This window comes from Pipistrellus kuhlii, unplaced genomic scaffold (genome assembly GCF_014108245.1).
Source record: "Pipistrellus kuhlii isolate mPipKuh1 unplaced genomic scaffold, mPipKuh1.p scaffold_m20_p_1, whole genome shotgun sequence".
Taxonomy (NCBI): Eukaryota; Metazoa; Chordata; class Mammalia; order Chiroptera; family Vespertilionidae; genus Pipistrellus; species Pipistrellus kuhlii.
The window spans coordinates 97517767-97541727 of record NW_023425404.1 but is presented as its reverse complement, the minus strand read 5'-3'; the positions used below and the strand labels follow the sequence as shown (position 1 = coordinate 97541727).

The 23961-nt window shown below is 33.6% G+C and overlaps 1 protein-coding gene across 1 annotated transcript in view; it reads right to left on the bottom strand.

The window, feature by feature from the left end:
• The window catches only part of MDGA2 (MAM domain containing glycosylphosphatidylinositol anchor 2), an 865861-nt gene that overhangs the window by 231553 nt on the left and 610347 nt on the right, over positions 1 to 23961 (bottom strand). Inside the window, exon 7 of the mRNA XM_036457944.2 lies at positions 17103 to 17432. Coding sequence (XP_036313837.1) covers positions 17103 to 17432 — 330 coding nt within the window. The remainder of the gene's footprint in view (positions 1 to 17102; positions 17433 to 23961) is intronic.

The window sequence follows — 23961 nt, the reverse complement described above, 5'->3', positions numbered from 1 at the left end:
TAAGTTAGTATTTCTACTAGATTTTAATTTAGTCACAGGAATGATACAAGGAGGTAAAATATTGTGAAATGTTTAGTAGTCCTGCATAATTTTCCCATGCTGTAGCTTTCTTTTATTTACAGTAAAGAAAAATCTCTACAACAGAATGTCCACATGGACCCACATTCCAAGGCTTATATTAACTACAGACTTGTGAATAAATTATATAGGAAACAAGCACTTATTTTAAAACCTCCTCACACCAGATGATAAGCCTGATATTTTTGTCCATGATATGAACAAGCATAAAAAGATCTATTACATTCTGTAAATAAAAAGTGCCCCCCCCCTTTTTTTTGCACTGAAACACTTTTATTATTGTTTTTTACTGTTTCATCCACAATAAATCAGGAGGGGCTAATAAAACAAGGTCGACAATGTTTTACAAATCTAGGAATAGAGCAGAAAGAAAGCAAGTTTAAAAACAAAGAGGTGTTTAAAATACTGCACTTGCCTTTGGAAATCCTCAGGGAAATGTACATGCAAGCATGCATTACATACACAATGCTTATTTTTAAAGAGTTGTGGAAAATCTTATTACAAGGTACTGTTCCTTATCTGAACCATATGGGGAGAGGCGGAGTCCTGGCGTGCAGCATCCCTGGAGGGTTCAGTGCAGAAGCTGGGGACATGCAGTGCCCTGCAGCCAGGAGGCCACGTGTGGCAGGCAGCAGTTGCAGCTGCTTCAACTGCCCTCTCCCAGCAGGTGTTGCTATGGCACAAGAATGGTCTCTGAGGGCTTCAACACGACACAAAGTGTAAGATGACAGAACAAAATAGACACTCATTCTCCGAGTGGCTTTCATAGTTTCCCTGCTGCACAAGCGACAGAGCCAGCTGCAAATAAACATAGGTCGGAGCTTGCTGCCTCATAAGCAGATCAGTGAGGGGACCTTAGGCTAAGGCTGTGTGTGTAACACTTGGTTAAGTTTACTTTTCAAGTATCTTGAATTGTTATGATCGTAACAGTAGTTACTTTTCTAACTGAAGCTTATCATAAGATGTTTTCTAAATTATTAAAATAAATTTGTATTAACAAGAGAATTTTCTATTAACCTCTTTGGGAAAAGATACGAAAGGATGCATTTTTCTGTTTTTAAACTCCCTTCCCTGACTTACTGTATATGTCTCCCATGCACTGAAATACATAAATGAATGATGGTCACTGATTAAGCATATAAAGCTTATATGTGGAAACATTTTTCTAAACAATTAAAAAACAAAATAGCAAAAAACATGAGCAAGGTAGTTTAGTTTCCAAGTGATTCAAATTACATTAAAATTTTAGCAAGCTAGAAATCTGAATTGGACTGAGATTTCTGGAAGAAGTATAGATTGCAAAACAAGCACTTGCTTTTTTTCTACAATTACAATAGTTAATATTTTAAATAAGATGATAAGTTGCCGAAACCGGTTTGGCTCAGTGGTAGAGCGTCAGTCTGTGGACTGAAAAGTCCCAGGTTCGATTCCGATCAAGGGCATATATTAATACCTTGGTTGCGGGCACACCCCCGGTAGGGGGTGTGCAAGAGGCAGCTGGTCGATGTTTCTCTCTCATCGATGGTTCTAGCTCTCTATCACTCTCTCCTCCTCTCTGTAAAAAATTAATAAAATATATTTTAAAAAAGATGATAAGTTATTTAATTACTAAGATATTAGAAGGTCATTTGAAGAAGAGATAGTATATAATTATTTTTGAAAAACAGGGTATTGATTCCTCAACTTTGCTGTTTAATCAAGTTCTATTTCATGTATGTTTTTTAAATAATGCAGGGTTAAGCTGGAGAACAATAGTTATTTGTGTATAAGCAATTGATTAAGAATTTTACCTTTAAAAGTAAATACTGTTTCCTAAACAGCATAGTATATAAAATAAACGTTATAGGCAGGAAAGAGTCCCATAACCTAAAAGTTAGCTCAAAGATTCCCAAATTCCTGCAATTCTTATATTCTATTACATATTTGTGTCCTTGACTACTCACTCTAAAATATAGTGTCATGATTGATCTAAATACATTTTTATGTGTTATCAATGCACTATCCCTTAAAGTAATAGAAAAATCTGAAAGTAACAACCAGAGAACCACATATATGAAAACCTATGCCTATGCTGCAGCTAATCCTTACTGATTTTAACACACATTTCTTGAGCCCCTTCATAATGAGAATATTTAAAACTGGGGACAAGAGAGATAAATTAGGGCATTCACTACCTTCAAATATTATACTATACATTATGAAAACTGATAAACAGGAACAATTCTCAGTGAATGATCATGATTATTGTTAAATTAGTGGGATTTCTTTAAAAAATAGATAAGAAGAATTTGGAAAAGTTGTAGGTTTACAAGATTAGAAGCTTGACATGGGCTGAGGGCCCAACCTACTTATTAGCTGTGCAATCTTGGATTATCTTAATCTGGTTTCTCATCTGCCCTTATAAAGAATGAGCATTTAAAGACAAAATGGTACATGCACATTAGAATGTACTGTATATTGTTTAGTATTTTGAATTGGGTAATATACTTGTAAAAAAGCAAGACTCAGGTCAGGTAGCCTAGATTTAGATCCTAGCTCCACTACCTACTGATGGTGTGACCATCCTATATCTCTCACTTTAAGTGAGTATAATTGGAACTACCTCAGATTTTTTTCTGGGTTAAATAGTATAATATACATAACATCTTGAGCATAAGGTCTAGCATGTAGTTATATGTTATTTATTGTATTATATTTTCTTTCTTATCAATGTTTTTATCAGCATATCAAGAACTGTATTTTTTGTTTCATATATATTTCTAAATTGAGGGTAAAGATTTTGTTCAATTCATACCTGTGATGTCTCAAGTACTAAGCATGGATACATATAGGTCAAAGAAATATTTTATAAATAACATAGATATATATTTACATATAGAAATAAATTTAATTGCCATTGTCTGTTGTCTTAGAGACACACAAGTATGTCAGTTGAGGCAAATATTCAAAGAAATATAATATTGTGGAAAGGATAAGAATGAATCCTTTTAATCTGAGTAGTCTGAGGTATCCCTCAATGCCATGAAAGAAAAGAGGCTGCAGATTTCTGCCATAGAAATAATAATAGGGTTGGTGATTTTTTGATATTATCATAAAATGGCACATAATACAGGTATCCCAGCTCTCGAGCTACTTCTATGAAGTAGTAAGGCTTAGGCATTCCTAAATACATCTATTGCTTCTGCGTGAGGTCGGCGAATGTCAATGCTATTCATTTTCACAAAGGTCAGGCATTGCCAGGAAAACCACGATTAGTAAGTTAAAAGGAGCTGTCAGATCATGTTAATTGTGTGATTGCTTTCTTGTAGATGAAGGGATTCTAAATTAAAAGGAAGATAAGTTATAAATTATATATCAAATACATCATGAAAGCATAGCAAAAGAAAAGAGCTTTAAAGAAATGCATAAATTATTTTACTTTCTAGAGCAACTGTGGTCAGTCACAGTGATAAACTCTTCAATGCAGAATGACTAGAGAAATCAATTTACTTCTATAATAAAAAGGCCATTTGTCTTCTTGTACAATCTATGTGACATTGTTAGGCCTCTTATAAATGATCCCTGGACAATGTCTGTGGTTTACGAATTCCCTAATTACACCACTGATTATGTATCACTGTTGTGCCTTAGCCTGTGGGAACTGACACCACCACCATTTTAATAAACATTTTGACATAAAAGGAAGCTGGCTCTTTCATGCTTTGTCAAGAGCAAAATGAAACAACCAGTGAATACAATGTTCCATCAACAAGTCGGGGGCACATGTTCTTTGAGTAAATGAGTTTCAATTAACAAATTTGTTAGTAGATAACTGGTCAATTAAAAAAAAATAGGAGAAGGGTTTTCTTCTAACACATGAGGGCCTTATTTAACAAATATTCTACCAATGTGTGACTGCATTTTGTGATCCATTCCGCCAGTCTGCAGAAGTATAGAATGTATAAAAATATGGGCCTAATTTTAAAACACATAAACACTCACATGATGCCATCGATCGGAATGATGCATCGCTCATTCTGAGCTAACGTGTGACTGAATGGAGTTGGTAGAATTTTATTAATATGGTTTTACATTGCATTGTATTCCTAAGCAAGGATATATCTGTTTAAATGTCAACTAAATAGATTTTGTTTACAAGTATTATTTACACAGACTTGACAAAAGTGGACTTATGTTTCATTTATAGTGGACTGTAATTCATATTAAATGCACTTTAGATGCAGACATTTGAACTGCTGGTCATTTTATCATTGCTACTTCACATATGTAAATTCCCAGTCTATTTCATATTGTGCATAGAACCTTCTTTTAAAGTACAATGATGTGCTTCTCCTTTCACAACTTTGTAATCTAGTCATTTTACTAGTTTGTCATCTCTAGAATTTGGGAAATTCTGATATCTTTAGCTGTAATGTACTTGAGAGGAGTACCAGTTCTTTATATCCCTTCAAATCATTGCCATGTTCCCTCTTCTAAAGGTTTCACTTATCCTAAGCTGCCTCTTACTGACGTTTACCCAACAGAACTTCCCAAGCTCCAACTCCTTAGTCAAAGAGGTAAGAAGGCAGCCACAATATGAGTTTTGGTTTCTGAAATAGGATTAGTCGTCAAATTACATTTCTCACAGTATATCTCAGGAGCCTGAAATCTCATTATTTGAGCTCATTCCATCGAGAGGTTGTGTTTATATAAGGAACCTGGGTTCTGCAGCCAGAATTGACTTATGTTCAACACTACTTTACTACTCAGAAACTGGGAGGCCTACAAAAGTTACTTATGCTTTCTAAAGCTCAAGTTTTTCATCTGTGCAATGGGTATTATTACAAATGTACCTACTTCAAATGTTGTCCTAAAGATTCAATGAAATACTAATTGTTAAGTGTTTAACTCAACCACTGGAATATAATAAACAATCAAAAATATTGATTATGCGCTTTTGTAAATAGGAATTTTACTTTATGTGGTGGTGTGCAATTGACTTTGAAATGCTTCTTCATATGGTAGTGCTTTGTTTCTTAAACTGGGTGTGGTTATATATGTGTATTCTATAAGCTGTGGGCTTACAATTCATGTGCATGTCTATGTTTTTGGCATGCTATTATAAAAGTATTTTTAAAAATACTTCACCATAGACAATGTGATCTACATCTGTATGCTGTAAGTTTTAATATATATTAGGAGTATATCCCTTCACACACCCCTCGGATGTAGTTAGGTAGCATTTTTTTTTAAATCCTCACCTGAGGACATGCTTTTCATTGATTTTAGAGAGGGAGAGAGAAAGAAAGAGAGGGAGAGAGAGAAAGAAAAGGGGGAGAGAGAGAGAGGGAGAGAGAGAGAGAGAGAGAGAGAGAGAGAGAGAGAGAGAGAGAGAGAGAGAGAGAAAGGAAAGAGAGAGAGAGAGGGATCCATAGCCCCCCTCCCCCTCCCCAGACCAAATCAGACCTGCAACTTAGGTAAGTACCCTGACCTGGAGTTGAACCAGTCACCTGCCAGTGTACAGGCGATGTGCCAACCAACTGCCACCCAAGCATCACTGATCAGGCAGCATTTTAAAGACTCAAACCGTGGGTCCACTCTGCCTCACTTTCATGAGTGGGGTATGTGACTGGCAAAGGGGTCTGAACATACTAAGGCTCTTTGAAGTGCTGCTCTTGGAGTAGGAGAGAGTGTTGTGCCTGACATCGAAGGAGAATGTGGTCACTTGATTCAAACATAATTTTACCTGAATTCTTTTTAGAGTATTTTAACATCTGCTTATAGTGATTTTTCCCCCCATTTAAGGCCATTGTTGAAACATATAACTGAATATCAGAATCACCTGAGATAGTAAGGGAAATATACAATTAATGCAAGATGATATAGCATTTTATAACTTTCTGCAAAATCTTATATTAGATTTGAAATCTGAGATTCTAAGCTTAAATCAGGATGTAGCTATAGGAAATAACCAAGTATCTAAGCTTTTGGGTCCTATCGATACTTCCCTTTCTATAAAATAAAAGGTAGTGGGTAATCTATAAGTATCTTCAAGACTTAAAAACTATGTCAATAATTGAGGCATTTACAAATCATTTAAAAATGTCTTACAAAGTAGGAATTAGGGGATTTGTCAAGTAATCTTTTATTTAAAACTAGATATTCAGAATTCATAAATATCCCAAACTATGCCAGAAAAAATTCTAAGTGTAATGATTTTCTAAATATTCTTAATTTCTTTCTTAACCTCATTGAAATCCCACAATGAAGGATGAAAAATTGTCTATGAAAATTAATAAGGCCATTTTAAAATTAAGATGTATTCATTTAAAAGCAAAATTTGCACTGTAAATGTGCTTCTAATTTATATTTTAGAGCTCTTGAAAGAAATTGCTTTGCTTTAAGACATTCCAAACTGTAAGACTAAACTTATATATTACAAATAAATTAAGTCCATATAACAACCATTCTACTTAATGCCAGAAAATCTAATACTCTAGAGTAGGAGTGTCGAACTCAATCAGAGAAGGGGCCAAAATCTAAAATCCAGCCTAAATCGCGGGCCGAATGGTTTACTGAACAGTCATAAACTGTCATTGTGATGGAAACGCAGCGGAGTGCAGTGATGACAGCGCGGTGCGGGCCACATTGCAAGGCCTGGCGGGACGGATTTGGCCCGCGGGCCTTGTGTTTGACACATGTGCTCTAGAGATTTGGCTACTACATAGAGCAAAATGGTGTTCAAAATGTCAGTTTATAGCTCCAGTCTTCATGGCTACTTCTATGGATCTGTGTTTCTCAAATGAAATGGTAGACTAGTAGTTTTATCTGTGAACATAAAATCTGAAGAATTATCATAATTACTTATGAGGTAAATATAATAGCACCTTCCAAAACTCTGTTTTCTTCTATATCCAACAAACCCAGAATAGGTTTTGGTATTATATGTTAAATAATAAATCCTAATTTATAGTCCATTCTTAACTATCAATACAATGGAAAACATTTACCCTTCATTTTACTGAATATATTTGTATGCATTTTTCTTTAATTCTAGTAAACTATTGCTAGTTATAATAATTTTAAATGTAAGTTATGGAACCAATTTTACACTAAAGAAATCTGTATCAAGTCATTTATATTCAAATAGTTTCCCATACCCTCATTGTCTACATTTATAAAAGGATAAAGGGTATAGGGATCATAAATCAGGCATCCTTTCTTATTTCTCATTGACCTGTTCTAATCTTAATTTTATCTGGGAATTTCAAAAAGTGTTTAAGTGTAAAGTGAAGAAAATCCTCAAGACATGAATAATAATTAGACAATAGCTAATTAACTACTGTTAAACTAAAGCTTGTAAGGTAGAAACTTTGTTCAGATTTTTTTTTTTTTTGAAAAAGGTTTTTGAAGATGACAATTGAAGGAAAATTGAAAATCCAGTTATTTCCATAACTACATTGATTCAGTTTTATGTGAGAAAATACTAATATATAGACATGATTAATATTTGAACTATTAATAGAAAATAGGAATTAATGTAATGCAGCCAAACTTTGCATTTATACTTTCCCCAAAAATAAATGGTGAAAATATTTATATCATTCTGCTTCTTAAAAAAGCATAACTTACTGACAATACCAACCAACTAAACATGTTCCAAATATTCCCTCTCGCTCCTTCAAATAATCAATCTGTAAATCTTTCTCTTATTTCCTTTATTTTATTCTTTCTCCTTCCCTCCTACATTCCCTCCAACCACTTGAAGGAAATTAAGAACTCATGTCTATTATAAAAATCCATGCACCAATATTAAAATATGTAGGACAAATATAAACTTTCACATGCTTCTTTATGCTGATAAAAGGGCACTGAAGGTCCTAAAGACATTATAAACCCAGGAATTTTTCAACTGAATATCCCTCTTTTCCACAAAATTGAGGAAGTTCTTTTTTAAATTTTCATTGAGCACTCTTTTATCCTTTTTTCCACCCTCTCTCTCTCTCTCTCTCTCTCTCTCTCTCTCTCTCTCTCTCTCTCTCTCTATATATATATATATATATATATATATATATATATGAAACAATATGTATATATTGTTTCATATACATATAATTACCACAATTATTTATGAAGTCCATGAATTACTTTTGGCCTTTGGTGACAATTTTTTAGTCACCAAAAATAAAATAAGTTGTCCTACAAGCCCTCACCTATAACTAATACCAAATCAATTTTTCCTCTCAAACCTCTTCCACAACCTAAAATCTCTCACTCAGAATGTTTCATCCCCATATTTTAGACAACAAAGATATAATACTTTGGAATGAGAAAAGTACAGAATACTTTGAAAGAGATTAAACAATTCATCTATGCAAATGGTTTTTAACTATGCACTTTTAATACAGTGTGCACATATATATGTTTGTGAATTGAAGTCAGAATCTTTTGTCCAAATACAACTTATATAGAATATAACTTCAATTCTCTGATTTAAGTTGGAAGTGGGAAAAGGGTAAAAATCTCAACTATTTTTTCTCTTTACTCAGTAGTTCAAAGGCCCTTAAGAATATTAAACAAAACAAAAACCAAACAAGACAAAAACAAACCAAAAAAAAAAACACCCACAATAAAAAATCACTAGCTGTCATTGAAATAATATTTGGAAACCAGTTACCCAGCTGATCCTTTATTCATAGATTAAAGTTGTGAGGTCCAGCCAGATCCAAGGACTTAAAGCTTCTAAATGGCAAAATTTGGGCCTGGACCCAAGTGCAAGGCTCTGGACCACATTAAGCTGCCTGGTGTCAGTGGGCCCTCTCTTGAGAGCATTGGTCACTGACTTCATTGCCCCTTAATGGGAGAGGTTGTGAGAGCGGTTTAGCCCCTCATCTGATTCCTATCAATCTTCAGCTGAATAAATTGTTTCCATCCCTAACCACACACTCTATCTGCAGACTCTTTTTTTACTTAGGTTGCTTTTTTTCACATTCTCTTTCCACAAACTCTTCTTTAAAAATATTCAAAATCTCTAGTGGAGAGATAAGGAATCTAAGATGTAAAGAGATGAACCAACTTCTCATATGAAGTTAATAAGTGAGTGTCATATTTTCTTATTCTTTTTTATAAAATATTTTTATTGATTTGAGAGGAAGGGAAAGTGAGAGAGATAGAAATATCAATGATGAGAAAGAATCATTGATCAGCTGCCTCCTGCATGTCCCCTACTAAGGATGGAGCCCACAACCCTGGCAAGTACCCTGGTGGGAATTGAACAGTGACCTCATGGTTCATAGGTTAATGCTCAACCACTGAGCCATGCAAACCGGGCCTCATGTTTTTCTTATTCATTGAGCCTTCTGCATCTTTTCCTCTCTCACATTACACATCCATAAAAGATGGCTTACCCTCACTGCCTTATTACTTCCCAATACAACTTTTCTGCTTTCTCTCTCATATTATCTCTAAATGACTCACTGAACATCTCCTGACAATGCAAACAAAGGTAATCTATACTGTCGGGAACACAGAGGAAAAGTTTTCTTTGCCTAATTGATTGACTGTGAAAACTCTGGAATGCCTTTTGAAGCTCTTTTATTTCTTTTCCACTCTTCCCCTAATTGTCTTTTTGGAGCTCTGCAAATTCATCTAATAAATAGTCACCCTCCCCAATACACCAATCTGCAGATTCACAATAAGTATATCCCCCTCCTCAATATACCAATTTTGGTAAAATTAATTGGTCATTCTTGATTATGTGAAAGAGATGTAACTACATTAATTTTTCTAATATCTAGGTGAGATATAATTTCCACTGTAAATCCTAATCAGAAGCCATCTGCTCTATGGAACACTTGCTGAGTAAAATTAATAATTTCATCCTATATGCTTCCCCCAATAATTTATAGAGCAAATACTAGACTATCTATTACTACAATAGTTTTTAAGTATATTTCAACAGGAATATAAAATCCATTATGAATTGGGCACTATGCATTTTTATTTATTTCTATAACCCCTTTCATGTAGTAGTTGTTGAATAAATATTTTCTGTGAATTGAATGTGTACTATATTTAATGAATTAATACCTGGATTTTGGGTGACAGCTATACTAATTTCTCTATGCTATATAAGAACTCTTGGCATTATTTTATTTGCACTATCAGTTAACCTTGTTCCTCAAATCTAAATTTCCAGATCTAAATCCAAATTTAAATTTAAATTAGGACTGTCAGCTTGTGAAATAAAATCAGCTATACCAAATAATAAGAGACAAAAAAGTACCAATGATGTGTACTGCAAATACTATGTTTATTTTTTGTGGTGAATTTTCATTAAGAAAACTTAAAAAATGTCAGGTCTTTTTTAAACTGTTGCCATCTGGTCCATCACACCTTTATTTTGTGTAATTTTAGCAAGTTCTCTCTTAGTCATTTAGCACCTTCTGATATGGCACTTGATAAGCCTTCTGAAAGTATGTCTATCCTAAAAATATTCAAGCATGGATTTCTTGTTTTACTATTTTAATGGTTTATATTAAAGACAACATGAAATAGAACAAGTTCCAAACACCCAACTTCCATCAACACTATCTGAAGCTAACTGATAGAGATACTACAAGAATGATGCTTGTTATAAACAACGCACATTTTCTCAAACCTATTTAAGTATGAGTAAAAACACCTTTAGGAAACTTTGCTATTTCTGCTATTTTTCTTTCATTACTTTAAACCACCTGAATAAAAACTACATTACTTATTCAAACACAGATTCCAGATAAGTTATCTATCCACTCCCAACATTTCCAGATGGTTGCATTTACTTGTCTCCTTTGTAGAAAATCTTCCTTGGCCAGAGCATTGCAAAAGTAACACAAGTGAGCAGAAGAAATAATTGTAAATTATTACATAATTTAAAAATTAAAAAAAACATAATTACATACTATACCTATATTCAAACAATGTTAAGCATGAAATATTCCTGGTAAGCTTTTATATAACTATGACTTTATATAACTATAAAAACTGTATAGGCTAATACTGACACCCTCCTTTACTGAAAGCACAAATAAGATGAATTAAGTATCTCTAAAAAAAATATGCCTACCCCAATAATTCTTAAGGAACACTCTGTCCATGGTCAATAAAAATAATATTTTCAGTTCAGTCCCTCTCTGGGAAGTTTACTAAGAAGTAGCTATTAAAGACTCTAAGGACCAAGGTGGAGATACCTGTCCACGCATTTAGTTCAGGGCCCAGAGCTGTAGCTGTAAGTGGAAAGGCTGTAGAAGAAATAACTCACTGTGTGACGTCTCCCTGCTGACACACTGCAAAACCATTAAGCACCTTCCTGACCCATATCAAGGACGATTATCGCACCCCTTCCAATAAGCTCCCAACTCAACTGAGAAGTCTCAGCACTTAGAGGAAACTCAATCTGTATAAACTAGTCCTGCCTGAGGCCAGTGCACAAAAGTAGCCATTCTGGCAGGAGGAAAACTACTCCATAATCAGGAGACTCTCAAGTTCAGAGTGTATCACAATTTTTTAAAGTTGTATTTTTCATTGTCTCCTCATATATTAAATTTAAAATATATCAATATATAGAGTGGGCAAAAGTAAGCTTATAGTTGTGAATATAGGAAACACTTTATTATTATATCATTTATTAATTATTGTACTTTTTATTTATATTACAACTGAAAACTTACTTTACCCACCCCTTTATATAAAAACAGAGATAAAAGATAGATGAAAGTGTTCAAAGCAGAATAGAGATAGCAGTAGAAAATCTTGTATGTTAAAAATGAGACTTCAGCAATTGCAAAGTAATAACAAGAATCCTTGCAGCATAATCATACTTACAGACAATGGTCAACAAAAATACAAAGTTCCCCAAATTCATAAATAAATATGTAATAAGGAAAACTTTAGAATGTTTACTCTATTTATAGAAAATATATTAATATACAAGTAACACTTATTTCTATGTGGGTTTATCTTAATTTCTCAGTAAGTCCATAGAGTTCAGATTTGTCATTAATTTATTTCTTAATAGGGTTTCACTATGGCCTATAAACTGTTTCAATAATTAAAATTTTATTGGACACAGCGATTCTTATTCATTTATTGTCTGTGGTAACTTTCCTACTATAATAACTAAGCAGAATAGTTTTGACAGAAAGCACATAACCTGCGATGCAAAAATATTTACTAACTGGCCCTTCATAGATTGCTGACCTCTGTTCTCCATTAGATTGAAGGTAACAGATTTAACCTCACATTTTTGGAGTCAAGGGAGAAAAGTTTTTCTGTGTCCAGTTACTCAGGAATCCAATTACATGGCTTTTACTCCATGGAAGCTTCCTCTGATCAAAGTATTGTCAGGTCTTACCAGTACATGTGTTAGTCTCACTTATGACTTCCCCCTACATAAAATGACCTGTCATTCTCCATAGTCATCTGTAGACTTAAATTTTAGCAGAATTTCATTAGTTTTTATTCTTCCTTAACCAGAAAAGAGTAAAGATGTATCGAATAAATCCAATGGCATGGACATAATAATTTTTCTTTTGCCCTCATGTTTATTTCATGTTCTTATTAGTTGTATGCCACATGCCCATGTTATCAAGAACTTTCATTTCACAGATGTGAATACTTGTACAGACGTTTACTATCATAACTGTAATAACCAGCCAGGTAGTCAACAGCAAAGCTCAAATTTCAAACTAATTCTCTCCAATGGTCACCTCCATGCTCCTATCCTTATGGTTATACCTCTGGTTTAATCCTTTAAATCTAGTTTAATTTTCTGCTATATAAAATGCTTGTGTACTCTAACAAAGTAGGAAGATATTATCACATGGGTATTGAGTCCTCTGGTACAGCTGCCCACCAGATGTCTGACCACAAGAATTCCACAGATCTCCATTCTCACTGTTTACATGTCTTAGACATGATGCAGGTGCTTAGAAATAAGGAACGGTATATAGTGGTATGGAAGGCTGCCAGGTCACGCAAAGGAGCATGCAAGCTGACAAGCACCCCTGAACTTGGCCATAAAAAGACACTGGAAGAAGCAGTGGGATATTTCTCAGCAAGCCTTCTGAAAGTTAAAAATCTGCTATACATCTATATTTGTGTAAATGAATAACAACTGAGTGACACTATTTTAAGGGTTGATTTTCACTTTTGTCAAAATGTAAGCTAAAATTCACATGCCGGTTTCAACAAATATGTGAAGAATTTTCATGTTACAAAATTGAATTGTAACAATTATACGTAATTTTAACTGATAAATTTACAATTAAAACAAATGTGTTTTTTTAGTTTTTACAGTCTAGCCAGATAAAAATTTAGCTTTAGGAATGATAATGAAAACATTGAAGTAAATCAATATACCTTGCTTATATTTATATTAATATTAATATTAACCCTACAGTAAAAGCAAGAAATAAAGAATCATGTAAAATTCTGGAAAGTTTCCTCATACTATGTTTTGCCTAATGGGCCCTCCCTCCACTTCACTATCACAGTGCTATTTCTAAAAAGATTTAACTCGAATGTCACTTTTCTGTGAAACTTTCCTGTGCCCTCAGTGACAAAAGCATTCACAATTCCTACAAAAGTCTGACAAAACTTTAATAACAGCTTTCACTATATACTGTGCCTTATTTCCAAGTCATCTGAAATCTGACAACTTATGTCATAAGCTCTTTAGGACAGGCCCATTTTTCTATCACCAAATGACAGAGCCAGGCACAGAGCAGTAACATAATAAAATAATTACAGGGAACAAATTTAAATTACAAGACAATAAATGCTCACAATAAACAATTTGAATGTTTACAGAATTAGGAGGAAAATGTTTCTATTGTTGAATTAGTGTGAAAATAAGACTTCATTTATCATCACATGTATCATAGTTTTTATTATTCAATCAAATGCATGAGGCAAACTCCCATATAAGCTCTTTTTATAAAGTTTTTCTAAAATCAAATCGTTGTTTCTCAAATATACTAGCAATTATGTAAATTAGAATTTACCTCCTGATATATTTCATATTTCAATTTTAAGAGTCCTCAAAAACATATCTAGAACTGTGGTTCTTCATTTAAGAAAATTATTTTCAAACTTTATTAGGTAGGAGTACTTCTGATATCTTATCCTCATCTTCATAAGTTTCATATATGTCTCTTAAACAGTAATAATTAGGATTCAATGTAAGATTTTATATGGAAAACAGTTGACAAAAATTTTTAATATTTAAAATATCAACCAAGAGTAATTTACATTAGCTTGCATTTACCATAAAGAAAATGTTTAACACATAAGGAAACCTCTGAACACTTATAAATTCTAAATTACCTAAAATAATAATAGTAAAATCACAACATCTGAAATTTAAGAGGCTCCACATATTTACTTATGTCTTAAAGTACACATCCTTCTCTTTGACTGCACTCACCCAATTTGTGGTAATTTCTTTTGAATCCTATATGGTTCGTATAATTTATATCATCCAAGATTTTTCTCCATGCTATATTGTTTGTTCATTCAAGCTCTGTCTCCAGGAACATCTCTATATGTTATATTAAAGTACTACTTTAAGTGTAGTCTTCTATTATGTGAGTATAAAAATACTTTTATTGATTTCAATTGAATCAGTAAATCTCAGATCTATAGATCTTTAAACTATAATGTGATATTCCACTGCACTGTAAGCAAAATGGAACACCAAAGCCAGTTTCAGCATGAAATTAGAATATGTCACCATCTTCAATGACTCATCCTATAGGTTAAACATTATCTTCTTCAGGACTCCTCTATCAAAATACAATCCTGTGCAGGCCAGTCCCATGAGCATGTCACCTGTGCAACCACTCTGAGAAGGGCCCTGTGCTTGGCTTAATGCTCTCATGTTGCCATCATGAAATTCTTAGCAAGTTCTGGACAAGGGACCCAAGTTTTATTTTACCTGACACCACAAATAATGGAGCCACACTGCTGATGAGAGTGAGAACACATGAAACCATAATATTAATTGGTCAAGTGAATAATTTCTTTAAGTCAGTAGGAAATTGCAGCAAGAGCATGAGAAGAGACATCAAATGCCTCTCTTTCAATAGGAGGAGGAAAGAAAACATAAAAGAAACGTTATATTCACAAATTAGATCAACTCTTCAGTTAATAATTATTTACTGAGTATCTACTAAGTACCATGTATTGTACCAGATGCTGAGATTACTATGAACAATGCTGTTAAGTCCCCACATTCATGGAGGATTTTACTCTAGAAAAGAAACAGACAATAACCAGGTCTGTTTGAGGAAGGAGGGGCTCAAAGGGCAGAGTGTTGGAGGAGGACTTACATCTAGTTTATCTCTAGCATTGCTACCTTTGGTAATGTGGCAAAATGATAACAGTTAATTATAACAAGTGACTTTTTTATTATCAAGAGGCAATTCTTGAGTATTTTCTGCCTTTATGATTATCTTTTGTCTTTTTCCTTTTAGAATTTTTGAAAATTTCATGAATCACTGCTGGTCATCTTCTCCACTTTGTAATTTACAATGCACAGTTTCAAATACTAAATTTTACATATATTTAGAAATTAATGTTAGGGATCATTTTTTGTGAATAATTCCTGTGCTCACTCTTGTGATATCACCTAGGGCATTGATATAGGCAAGTAATGGCTCTTTGCTGATTTAATGACTACATACAAATAATGACTAACTGAACGTATCAACAGCTTTCTATTCAATATCCTAAATTGAGTCCATCCCCTAGTGCTAGCACCAACTTTGAAAGATTAAAAAAAAGTTATTTTATTGTTATTGTTTATATAGAAAAGGACATTTGCCCCCACCCAAAATTTTTTCCCATTGCTCTGACTACCTTTTATATTAATTGTGACTGATAAAAATCAAATATTCCTTAGAAATAATGCACAGTGGTAAAAAGTAAGAATATTTGGTCAGCCTAAAGTATGGATGTATATTCATAATGGAGTAAAATCAATCCAGTGTACACTGCAATTTGGAACCATAAGAAAAACAAAACAAAACAATTTGGAACCATGAAGAAAACAAACAAACAAACAAACAAACAAAACACGAAAAATCTGTTCAGATACAAGAGTCAAAAAGCTTCCTAACTAGAAAAGAAGACTATTTAAATTTCCTCAAGACAGAGTATGCCTGCTAACTATATTTGTGTTCCCTTTACAATACATATCATTCACCATGATTATATAAAAATCTTATAATTCCATATGGTTACTGGCTGGCAAAATAAGCAAAGCTTCTTTGGAATTCTCCACATACACACTGACTGCAGTTCATGGGACCACAAGGCTGTCAAACATCCGACAGTTAAGTTACTGTGTCCTATACATAAGCCTTTAATTTTCCTCATGTGCAGATATGCATTTAATTGAGAGAAAATTGATAACATGTTTTCATTTTCAACCCCCAAAAGAAGGACTTTCATTCCAGTATAATTTTATATTTAACCATTATTACTGTGAAGAGATTCTATCATAAGGTTCTTTGGAAGTCACATCTGATTACAACTTTACCATCTTTGTCATTGGCTTATGTTGGTAGAAAATACATTTGTTATATATCTTGTATTTGAATATTCAGATTTCTCTGAGTATTTTCTTCCTAGGACTCAATAGTTTCCATTAGATTAAAATTTATTTAAAATGCCTTAACTTTTTAGACATTTCTTGTTTACATTTATTAATGTGATTTTAGAGTGCAATAAAGGTTTCTCATTAATTAAATAAAAATAAAATGAAACAAATAAAAGGCTACTATTTAGCCTAGAAGCTAGTGCTATTAATTTTATTTGCACTATTTCTATAAAATTTATGTAAACCCCACATGAAATTAACATGATATATATTGGTAATTCAGAAGGTTAGAATTTGTTTTTAAGAAGCTTTAAAAAATAAGAATGTTTGTAGGCTGACTGAGTCGTAAAGGTAAGAAAATCATTCTCAGCATGAACATCTTTGGAATCATAAATATGCTTACCTGTGCTGCTGGATATATTAACATCAATACTGATATCAGCTATTCCTCCTCCCTTCAGAGATGCTACACATGTGTATGTCCCAAAATCTGTGAATTTTAAATCAATGATATCCAAGTTTGTCGTTCCTGGAGACACATCTGGATCAGTCTGTGTAATAACCATCCGCTCAGAGCTTCTTAATGGACGACCATTTTTAAACCAACTAAATGTTAACTCCTCAGAAGGAACAGCTTCTACTTGGCAAGATATTTTCACCTCACGTCCAATCTGGATGTTGTCATCTTTGTGATAAGGATCCGGTGTGATCCAAAACCGTCCCTTTTTTAAGGCTAAAACATAAAAATTCCATAAGTAGTTAGTGTTACTTTCACAATGCTAGGGATTTCATTCACTCTAGCTAATCTCTGGGCTGAAATAAAGTAAATAAAATAAAGCAAATAAAATAATATATATTCTATCTATCTATCTATCTATCTATCTATCATCTATCCATCTATCTATATCTTAATTATTTCCAATTAATGTTCATATCAATAAACCTTATATAATCTAGAAGTAATCTAAAAACCTAAGTCACTTAGAGACTGTAAACAATTCAATCTGGTAACTGGCTAGCAAAACAAGCAAAGCTACTTTGGAATTCTCCACATACACACTGACTGCAGTTCATGGGATCACAAGGGTCTTAAACATTAATTGGATAATATTTTCCAGTAATGTGAAAATGCTTTAAATCTATACATGATACATAAACATTGTTGCTATTGAACTTATAACAAACAATATAACCTGTTTGGATAAAGTAATTATGAATTATAGTATAAAATAATAATAATAAGTCAATTCATTACTTATCTCATCCCTCAATTATGACACTGCTTAAACAACTCAAATATTGCAGAAAATTTTTCTAAAGTTGAATCTACATGATGACCAAAACTAGATTTGTAAGATTTAAGTCAGTTCACACCATGAAGCATTTTTATATTAATATATTGAAATAACCTGAGTTTAAAAAGATGTTTCTTTTTTTAAAATATATTTTATTGACTTTTTACAGAGAGGAAGGGAGAAGGATAGAGAATTAGAAACATCGATGAGAGAGAAACATCGATCAGCTGCTTCCTGCATACACTCTACTGGGGATGTGCCCACAACCAAGGTACATGCTCTTGACCGGAATCCAACTTGGGACCCTTCGGTCTGCAGGTTGACACTCTATCCACTGAACCAAACCGGTTAGGACCATAGATGTTTCTTGTTGAAACTGCTGAGTCTCTTGTGTGTATGACTAACAGAACCTCTTGGCAGGGCTTGGAAAGCTGCTGTGTTTGTATTCCTACAGCAGGGTTCTCTCTCTGGGGCTAACTTCAGTGCTGTTGTCACAGCCTGGTTCAGGAGGAATGACTACCAAGGGCTTCTTGGGGAGCATCTATTGGTTTCCCAAGGGCTCCAGTTCTGAACTTTGAATTACACTAGGGACACAATAAGGAATAGAGCTTGTTCTTTATATGGCAGTGGTTCTCTTCTGCACACACTTTTCTCTTTTCCAGTATTCTATTCATTTCTTCTCTCTTAACATCATCATCTATATATGATGATATGAAGCACATGCAGTGAAACATTATTATCAGAATAATAATTGTTCACTTACTTTAACCAATAAACTTAACTATATAACGACAATGGTAAAAACTATGTGAAAAACTGTGGCTTTGGCTCAGTGGGAAGAGCATTGGCCTGTGAATTAAAGTGTCCTGGGTTCAGATTCCGGTCAAAAGCATGTACCTTGGTTGCAGATCTATCCCCAGCCTTGGTCAGGGTGTGTGTGAAGGCAACCAATCAATGTGTCTCTTTCACATTGATAGATATTTCTCTCTCTTTCCCTTCCACTCTCCAAAAGTCAATGAAAAAATATCCTTAGGTAAGAATTAACAACAACAATAACAACAAAAAAGAGAACTTGCAAATAATGGAGGCCTTCTAATTGTATTTTGGGTTACCTTTCCTGAATTTAACCAGATTTTTCTCAGTTGGACTAATAAAGGCCTGGAAACACCATGGGAATATAGAAAACTATGAAAGAATGCACTGAAGATTAATACACTTTTTAAATCTTAGAAATATTTGCTTTTGACATTATTTACTCTAGAGTACCAAATATTTTATCTGCTTTACTGTTTGAATCTTTATGAGGAGAAATAAACAAACATCAAAAACAATCTCTTCTTTCTTTCTTTCTTTCTTTCTTTCTTTCTTTCTTTCTTTCTTTCTTTCTCCCTTTCTTTCTTTCTTTCTTTCTTTCTTTTCTTTTCTTCTTTTTTTCTTTCCCTTTTCTTTCATTCTTGCTTACTCTCTTTCTTTTTGTTCAAAAAATATTTATAGGTCTCCTGTTCAAAAATAGACATTAGGCAAGACCCTAATTACAAGACCCTTATTACATTAAAGAAAATAAATATAACCCTGTCCCTCACATATTGCAAAGTATTTACTCACAGATTATTAGTACAATTTATCTGCCTAACATTTATGATACTTATGTCAAGAAAATCTACAAGCTGCATGATGTTAAATGTTTTATAAGTGTGAATAACTTTGAATCTCAGAGAGGAATCCATCAAAATATTCTTTACAAAATGCACAAAGCTTCAGTCTTAATGAAATATCAAGACAAATATTTAAATCATATTGTCATATTGTTTGTTTCCACAATAAAATGCAATTTATGAACCTTAGTCATTCCTAATTACCAATTACCTATTTATTAATACATGGCAGTAGGATAAAATTAGAAGAAAATATAGCATTATATTATATACAGTCATATATATATATTTTTAATAAACACTAAAATATGAATTTTAGTAGAAAGAGAAATGTGCTAAAAATCTTTATCTGTTTACTATATTTGGTGTATAATATCATGCATATATAATTAAAATCTAATTTAAATTCTATAGCATATAAAATATTCTTTTTTTTTTTTAAATGATTTTAGGGAGAAGAAGGGTGAAAAAGAGAGAGAAACAGAAATGTGAAAGAGAAACATCAACAGTTGCCTCCCACAGGTACCAGGACAATGGGGATCCAACCTGAAACCTGGACATGTGACCTGACCAGGAATCAAAACTCGTCACCTTTTGGTGTAGGGAAGAGACTCCAACCAATGGAACCATCCAGCCAGGAAGATTATCTTTTTTATTTTATTTTATTATTATTATTTTTATATTTTATTGATTTTGTACAGAGAGGAAGGGACAGAGATAGAGAGTCAGGAACATCGACGAGAGAGAGTCATCGATCAGCTGCCTCTTGCACACCCCCTACTGGGGATATGCCCGCAACCAAGATACATGCCCTTGACTGGAATCGAACCCGGGACCTTTCAGTCCCCAAGCAGACACTCTATCCATTGAGCCAAACCGGTCCCGGCTTATTTTATTTTTTATAAAGAGATCTAAAAATAGTATTTCAAGGAGCATTTACTTTGGTTAGCATTATAAAATTTCAATGAAGTTTCCTTTGATTTGGTAAGAATTTTTCCTATCCTGTTTCTAAGTGATAGACCTAAATAAAAAAAAATTTTAAACAAACAATTCACTATTTTTAAAGTTAAAAAACATACACACACCAACATTATGCTAATTTAACAATTGCTTCATATGCCAGCATATTTAGAATAAATTTAATTATAAAGTTATATGTCAGCTTCCATGTAACTACACAATAAAAACCGCTGAAATTTCCATTGTTGATTTACTAGGCAGTTATGTTTCCTAGCCCTACTTTAGGAATAGTGACATATTAAGGTGATACTGACATTGAGAAACCTGGGAACTCATTACAGAAATTGGGTTGAAACTATTAAACAATTCAAAGCATAAGATTAATAAAAAACAAAATTAATATCTATATTTTGTGTTATTCATAAAAATAAGTGAAAATTCAAAGTAAAATATTAAAATTATAAATCTGATAATCAATTAACGAATAAAATTAAGTATGCTATAATTATATTTTAATAGAAAATAATATAATCAAATGAGCTTTAAAGAATAAAGCTATTTGTTGATGTCAGAGTCAGATAGTTTTATAATTTGACCAAAGGCAATCATATTAGATTCTAAAAGGGAAGAGGGACAAATGAGTCCTGCAAGTGATCAAGAAAGCTCAGAAGAAGCAGCACGGATCATTTGACTGGAGAATATCTGTTTCAGCTTGCTTTATGTTATCTCATAATAAGCTACCCAATTTTGCATAGATAACAGTAACATTCTAAGGCGGGGGGAGGGGAAGGGAGCATGTGCTATGTGTGTTTGCATACTTATCTATAGTAACAGAGGACAGTTAAATTATTTTCTAATTTACTTTGGCTGTTCAGAACACTGAGAGCATAGCTCTGTAAACTAGGCACAGATACATTAAGAACTTGAAACCTAATACTAGTCTTTCATTTCTATGTGGTCCAATATAAGCAATCTACTTTTTCTATCAAGTGCACCGATTATAAAAATAGGGGCTATAGTGTTAGGTGCCCTCTGTGACCATGGTGAGAAATAGCTCATTAGCAGCAGTGTAGAGCTTTGAAAACAAAGTGTTTAATATAGTTAATCAACTAGGAAGCAGGTTCCTTCATTTATAATTAAACATTCTCTTTTTCAGTGAACAATTTATAGTAATTCATGCAATGTTAATTTAAAGCCATTTCCTGCTACCAGTTAAGATTTCAAATGCTTAAAATCAATCTGCGATTAGTCCCAGAATATAACAGAGGTACAATGGTACATAGCAAGAATACAGAATTAAAGAAATTTTATGGCAAAGAGAGGAGAAATCCCTTTCCCCAAATGCAATTTCTTAGTTTGAATATTGAAAATCCCCATAACACCAGCCAGAGAGAACATTAGATTTGGCTTAATGTATTATAAATTGTGATAGATGGACCTCAAAAGGTACTTGTTTAGTCTGGCAATGTATGTAAAGAATTGGCATCACACTGAGCCTATGTTCTGGATAACCAGCTTAGAAAACATTGCAATATAATACATAGCCCCCATTTTTTTTGATAATGAGAAACTGAATGCAAATTGGCCCACATTCACTTTAGACAGGTTACTCTTGAGGGAACTGTAAATTGCACTTACTGAAGTCCCTCTGCTTTGAGATTTACAAAGGTGCTATGTGAGAAGAATGAAACCTGTGCATAAAAGGAAGGCCACTGAAAAGATCCAGATAGGGTTTACTGCTGACCTTACCCTAGAGATAAAAGTAGATTTTTGCCTGTAAATGTCTACAGCTTGGATAAAAAACTTCTTTATTTAAAGTGAGATTACTTCTTCAGTTTATGCCTGAAGGAGAGACCATTAGCTCTGGAGAAGCCTAGACTTATGGTTTCTAAGAATACAAACTCAATGCAGATAAAAGCAAAAAGGTGACTGTGAGGTTACATGTTGCTTGTAGCTATAGACTTAAAAGTATAAAATTCACTGATTGTCAAATGCTCCCTACAACACATAGTAGTTTCATAATAAAATAAAATGTGTAGATAAATTTTTTCTAAAATTTTAATGAGAAAGCATCTCTTTGGAGATCAAGTATATCAGGTGTGAGCTTTTGAACCTCTGCCAAGAATCTATTTCAAAAAGAAGATGAGACCCAGAGTGAATGCTGAGTAGATAAATTTAAATCAATAATAGTTCAACCAGATAAATAAGAACTGATTTTCAACTCATTAGTTCTCTGTCAAAGGCAATAAAATATTAGAGTGGAAGTATTTTTCAGTCCAATTGTATGTCAATTGAATAAACAGTTGGAAAAACATTGTTTCAGTAAAACAACTTAAGAGATAGTAAAGGATCCTATATAATAAAGAGGAAATGTGCAAATTAACCATCAATGCAACCCACAAGATGGCCACCCCCATGTGGACACAAGATGGCGACCACAAGTAGGCTGGCAGGGGAGAGCAGTTGTGAGTGATCAGGCCAGCAGGGGAGGGCAGTTGGGACAACCAGGCTAGCAAGGGAGTGATTAGGTGTGATCAGGCTATCAGGGCAGTAGTTAGGGAGTGATCAGGCTGGCAGGGGATTGGTTAGGAAGTGATCAGGCTGGAAGGCATAAGTTAGGGGCAATCAGACCGACAGTCAGGTGAGCAGTTGGGAGCCAGCAGACCTAGATTGTGAGAAGGATGTCTAACTGTCCATTGAACATCCCTCACAGGGTCCCAGATTAGAAAGGGTATAGGCTGGACTAAGGGATTCCCCCTCCCCCACAACCTGCATGAATTTTTGTGCACTGGGCCTCTAGTAACATATATAAATGGTCCAGTTATATAAAGTGCCTGTTTTTCTTCTCAGAGAGATTGTGGACCCCTGGAGAGTAAGGCCATGCCTTAGTCTTCTTTGTAATTTCAAATCTTGAAACCAGTAATTTGTTGTAATTGATATTTAATAATTTTGGTTGAATTTAATAAAATTTGACATTATAAAGCATTAACTCTATGGATTCCTGTTGATACCATTCAGTCTAATATGTCCTCTGTTTTTGCTTGGTTTGGTCATCTTATGTTCTGCATCCATGATAGAAAATAAGATAGCAAAAAGGAAATTTGATGTCCTCTAGGACTCATGGGCTTTGTTGTGTGGAAGTGGAATGATACTTGATGAACAAAATATTAATATGGGGATATATGTGAAAAAGAAGATTCTGTAAAGAAAAAATCTCAGCTGTTATATGTCCTAGTCATATGACGTGCTAGGGACATCAGCTCTCAAATGTGTCCTGTAACTGGTACTCAGTACTGCTTTGTAAAGGAGACTGCATTTCTTGCAAAAGGAAAAAAAATTATTGAAGCACAGC